Below are 6,000 nucleotides of genomic sequence, written 5' to 3'. Positions count from 1 at the left end.
TTATACGGAGCAACAAAAATTTTCATACAACGCAAAAATAGTATTGTAATATTTTTTTATTTCAACATAACTACAATTTACAAATATAAATTGTAACTGTTGCCAAACATCAAAATTTTGATCATGTGACCATGAGGATGCTGCAATGGTCGCTAAGTGTGAAAAATGGTCATCAGTCACTTTTTTCAATGCCATTGTAACTTTGGTCACTATACCACCTTTCTTGCCACAGTTCTTAAGTGAATAACTGCAGCTGGTATTTTGTATTTTGGATAGAATCTTTTTTTAAATAATCTAAGACAATTTAAAAAAAGAATCCACACAGAATAAATTGAAGTAAAACTATTTTAAAAAATTCCATGCACAATATATTTCAAAGTATTGTGCATAGAATTTTTAAAAATGGTTTCACTTCAATTTATTTTGGATCAAATCTTTTTTTAAATAGTCTAAGACAATTAAAAAAAAGAATCCACACAGAATAAAACTATTTAAAAAAATCCTATGCACAATAAATAAAATATTATTTTAAAATACATTAAAAAATAAAAGAAAAAATCCAGCTCACTTACCAGCAGGCAGGCACTCCAAGTCAATCCAGATGTTAATACAAAGAACTGAGCAAATTAAAATGGTGAAATTAGTCCCAGGGAAATATTTTTCAAAGAAAAATATTTCACCATTTTCCCACACGAGCCGACCTCCAACCTCCATGCCCCTCCCCTCCGGAAAATCCAGGAAGGAACACTCGCTACTTCTCTAACCAAAGTATTTCCTGGAGCTCTATGGTACTGGGTCATCTTTTCTTATAAAAGTAAGTAAAATGGGCAGGGGGAGTTCTGTTTTCTTGCTTTAACGTTTTCATATCTTCAATGAAAGCACTGAGACATACAGAGAGGTTAGACAGTCTTTTGTCTTACCCCGGTTAGGATTTCTTAAGCAAATCCACTGCGCTTTCAATATGAAACCAGAAAATCAGGACTTTTTAAAAACGCCCCGGGACACGGGACAAATTGTTAGAAATCGTGACTGTCCCGCCAAAATTGGGACGTCTGGTCACCTTATGTTACGCGGCACTAGGGATTCGAATCACCAAACTGCCAACCTTTCTGATCGACAAGCTCAGTGTCTTAGCCACTTAGCCACAATGTCCAAGAACTTTAGAAGATATTAAATGGTATACTACAGATTTGAAGAGAAGAAATACTTTCTATAAAGTAACTAATTTGTTATTTCAAGCCTCAACTCAGTTGATGTTTATTTACTGTAGTTTGAATTGTATCTTTTCCTATGTTGCGGAGTCACTCTGAAGATTAGTTTTTGGATTGTTCATAAGAACTATTTTAAGTTTAAAGTTAAAATAATTGTATTTTACTTCATAATACCTCCCTTTACAGTTTCACTTATAAATGCTTGCCTGAATCAAAGATCCTGAGTTACTGGAGTTAAATCAGAAGGAAGTGTGCATATCAATGAGCTAAAAAGTACAAAATACACATCTGTTTGTAGAAACTATTCAAATTTCACTAGGGTTGAGTTTTATTCTTTTTTCACTTTTGCTTTCAAAGCTTTATTTTTTTAAAAAAATATTGAACCATAAAATATATTTAACGTACCTCAAATGCAAATAAAGACATTAGTAAACAGCTTTTTGAGATGGTTACATTTTTTGTTAAAAGAATGAAGAGACTTTAACTTGTCTGTAGCAAACCTCACACAAATCGCAAGGTGCCTTCTATTAATAATCAGATAAAAATACATGAATACTTGCTTGAGAATAACTCCCATCAAATCCAACAGAAATTCTGAACACATAAATATGCATAATGTGTCTGGGATTTATTTAAGAAGTATGATTCAACAGTCTAGAGTTCACAGGAATGTTTTAAAAATGTAACTTTTTATTTACTATCAAAAGCACAAAATTGTAACATACAAATTTCTGATGTAGGGCACTTTTACTAAATATTTAACATATCTATCCATTAAAAATATAAATATCTCTACTTAAAGCATATACCAATAATTTGGTATATGTTCAGAATTACAAATTTTTAGAATAAAAAGAAACGTTTTCAAATGTCAAAGAGGTTAACCAATCAGATCCTGGCAGTGGGGATCTTATCTATAAGTTGCCCATAACCAAGGCTCCAAATGCATTTTGGACAGATAATACATCAAAAGTCAACCACTTTGTTTTGAATGTGAGATTTAAAATCTACCTCTTCCTCATCCTTCAATCATTAGGATATTTCAAAATGCTCAACTCTGTGTTATTATATATTAAAACCCACAAACAAAAAGGTAACAATTTCAGTATTCCTAAACAAAAATATAAATATTAGGTTATCATTGAAAAACAAACTTTTTCTTTGAGGAGTCAGCACATTTTTTCTGCTCCTAGTATTTTTTTGCTAGCTGTTCATCATCATTTATAGTTTTGCCATCATTGGCATGGATGCAATATTTTAGAATGTGAATCTTAGGTCTGCAAATATAATGTCATGACAGGGCAAACTTTGTGAATTGCCATTTGATGTATGGCATATGAGCAGAATATTCTAATCTAGAACCTCTGTTCTAGAAAAAATGCAGTATATATAATAATTTAAAATGGAAATATGGCTGATTTACTGTACACAAGAAATATCTCTCTCATGTAATTTACAAACTACTAGAATACAGAAAATGGTCATCAGTTACAGTATAATTGCATACTGTTTTCTTGCTTATATTGCATTCTTACATTTCCAAAGTTGCATTACTGCTACAATAAATTGAACAGTATACAGTTGCATGTTGAAAACTTCAAAGATTTGTTAGAATGTCAAAACTTTTTTTTTAAATCAAAGTTTTGATATGCAATCCAATATTAATATTTTTTTTCATCAGAGAAAAATGTTCTTTATTAAAACATTTGCAGGCCAGAATCCAAAATTAGGCCTTTCTTAATTCAGCTTATTCCACAATGGGGGAAGATACTCTAATATCACTTTAATGGGATGTAAAAGTGCTTAACTATGTAACTAGCACAACTTTTTCTAATTTGACATTTTAAACTCCAATATTTTCAAGTCACCATATCTCATAAAATCTAAGTACCAGGTTCATGGAAACCCTATTCAGTGCTTTATTGTAGAGAAATCAATACAAAGACCTTGACCTGGTGTGTTGCCAGCCAGCTAGTTTAAAAGTATTTCTGGAAAAGAAGGACAATTAAAGAGAAATCATGGCTTTTCAATATATAATTTGTTACTTCTATATACTGTACAAAGCATCTTCTATGTATACCCGAAAGAGAAATCTAATTTGGAGTTATCTTTTCTAGAGCTATGAATATAATACAAAATGGGTAGCCTAAAAAGATATTATTTGCTTTGCGGAAAATTCTGATATGGCAGAGAATTTATTTTGCCTTTAGACACTTTTTAAGAGATAAGAGATCTGAAGCTGAATGAAAGAGTATATGATTAAGCTGAGCACAGGACATATGTTTTCTTTATATGAGTGTTTTTTTCTTATTATCTTTAGTTTTTTCTTCACACTTCCACTGCAGTCATATTTAGGTAGCTTAAAATCAACCAAATATAAATTTGATGGAATGTAACCTCCCATCCCATCCTATATCTAAAATTACAGAAACATGCAAGAATGATACAATCCTTATTTTTTTCTGCAGCCTTTGTACCTAATAAAAATCAATATAAATTGCTAACTTGTACAATTATAAAATTAGGATTATCTGTATTAAAGAATACTAGTCAGTTTTCAGCTCAAATTATGCATTTGTCCAGTAGCAAATATTATAAAGTGCTTGTCTTGTAATGATGTGGGATGGACGTACATAGAGAAGTGCTATGCTGTGTACTGCTCTGGGACAAGGCTATTATCACAAGATGCATATTATTATAGTTGTGTGCAGCAACCATGAGTAAATGAGTCCTTTTCCTTTCATTAAGGTAAACAGGGCAAGATCAACTGCAGCCAGGAGGTTAAGAGAACTGATGGTGGCCAATGCTGAAGAAATCCAGAACAGTTATCCTCAAAAGAAAGGTGAAACAATGAGTTTGGTCCTTTCATTTCAGCTTATGTGGACAATTCTAAAAGTTCCAAAATAACAAGGTGCTGCTGCTTTTTTTTAAGTGTACATATTCCGTTACTTCTTGGGTTTCTCCAGAATGTTCAGGAATTTCCCTCTAGTCATTTCTCTGGCTGAAATCACAAAGAAAGACAAAACAGTTTAACGTATAGCATCAGAACTGGATAATTTCCACTTATAAAATTAATTTAAATGATTAAAAACAGGATAAAAATATTTCACATAAAAGAAAACAAATATCACACTTTAGTTCTTTCAAAGTCTAGAAATATCAGCCAAGCATTGAAAATATTAAAACTCAGCTGTAATGTCCATAAACGGTCTCATTTTATCGTATACCACTCACTTTATTTTCATAGTAGTTATTCTCAAGACTCCCTTTCAATTTTTCTACTATATTTATCTACAGACAGTATAATCTAGAATGCCATTGCTCCTTCTTAGGGCATCTCTTTCTGCAAGTATAGCCCCACAACCCCCCTCCATCTCTCTCTATTTTAAGATTACTTGTCCCTGTATACTTATGACCTTAAACATAAATGAGACAGCATTTCTATTCCCCCATAGTAGTGATAGTCCCTACATGTTATATATAATGGAGTTTCAAATTCTCTCAAAGTAGTAGTATATCTATGTATGGTGTATTAAAGTAGAGTTTATAGCTTTGCTCTACTTTAGCCTCACATTGTACTGTCATTCCCAGCAAAAGAAAGTATATATGCTTGTCCGTATCATCACTCTCCATTAAAAGCATTACAGAATTTTACCCAGCTCCAGTATGTTCTAGAGGAAAAAAAATCTGATTTGTGAATTCCAAGATTTTATTGCTGCTCTATTAAAAAATACTTATTTGAATTGAAAGAAAACACTTCAGCTCTTTTTCTTCCTTACCATCTCCACATTCAGATAGTGATTGGAGATATTTTATATTAGGATTACTACTATGCCAAAAGTCTGGGGAATTCAATTTATAGAGGGTCTGACTAGCCATTGTTAAGGGTGATGGTTAGCTTTTTTGGCTACTTAAATGAGTTCCCAGATTAAAAAAAACATGAAATAGGTGTAGTAGTCACTTAATTTGGATAGTTAAGTACATGATGATGGCATTTATCTCTTGCTTGTGGACTTTTCATGAGCACCTCATTATTATTTGGGGAACATGATCTTAGACTTAGACTATGGTCTTACTGTAGCTAAATAGATCTTTCATGTTACCTTCTATGACATGAAAACTGCTTTATAAAATGATTTCAAGAATTGGCAAATAAAACCATCTAGGACTGGTTTCATTTGTAACTTCTACTTGGTAGGACGCAAGCAACAATATGTTGGCTTGCAACCTAGTTTCTAGATTGGAGATCTTATTTTGCATGTGGCTTGTGAAGCTGTCCTATCAGGCCTCAAGCTGGTACTTTTTAATCCTGTTTGGAGGCTCTCTTCCAAGACATCTACTATGGTAGGTAGTTATAGCAATCAGGTTGAAGATCTAAACACATTTGTCCATAAGAATGGAATGGTAGCATTCATTTATTATGATTCAAATTACATGATTTACAATGGAAACTGTGATTTGTCATACAAGACACATGCATTCTGCAGCAAATTAAATCATCACAGAAGTGGATGGTACCTTCTCTCTCTTCCTTTTTGTTGTTGTTAGTTGCAAAGACATATCCGACCCATCACGACCCCATGGACAATGTTCCTCCAGGCCTTCCTGTCCTCTACCATCTCCCTGAGTCCATTTAAGCTCATGCCTACTGCTTTGGTGACTCCATTCAGCCACCTCATTCTCTGTCATCCCTTTCTTCTTTTGCCCTCTTCTTTTTGATTCTTTTGGAAACTAATTCAGGAAGCTGCTTCCAGGTTCCTTAAATTTTCAATATATTTCTTTCAGTATT

The 6,000-nt window shown here is 32.7% G+C and overlaps 1 protein-coding gene across 3 annotated transcripts in view; it reads right to left on the bottom strand.

Annotated features, from left to right (window-relative positions):
* Positions 1-1,881: 1,881 nt before the first annotated feature.
* LIN52 (lin-52 DREAM MuvB core complex component) overlaps positions 1,882-6,000 on the bottom strand; it is a 42,474-nt gene continuing 38,355 nt past the window's right edge. For 2 of the 3 annotated variants that reach the window (XM_014054028.2, XM_087724095.1), the window contains one exon: positions 1,882-4,212. In XM_014054028.2, the coding sequence (XP_013909503.1) occupies positions 4,157-4,212 (56 nt within the window). In that variant the 3' untranslated portion in view covers positions 1,882-4,156. The remainder of the gene's footprint in view (positions 4,213-6,000) is intronic. The other variant, XR_015697858.1, reaches the window with a different exon arrangement.

Source organism: Thamnophis sirtalis, unplaced genomic scaffold (assembly GCF_051295495.1).
Source record: "Thamnophis sirtalis isolate CommonGarterSnake01/CBP01778 unplaced genomic scaffold, rThaSir2_p1.2 scaffold_1, whole genome shotgun sequence".
Lineage (NCBI taxonomy): Eukaryota > Metazoa > Chordata > Lepidosauria > Squamata > Natricidae > Thamnophis > Thamnophis sirtalis.
This window is presented reverse-complemented; position numbering and strand designations above follow the sequence as displayed.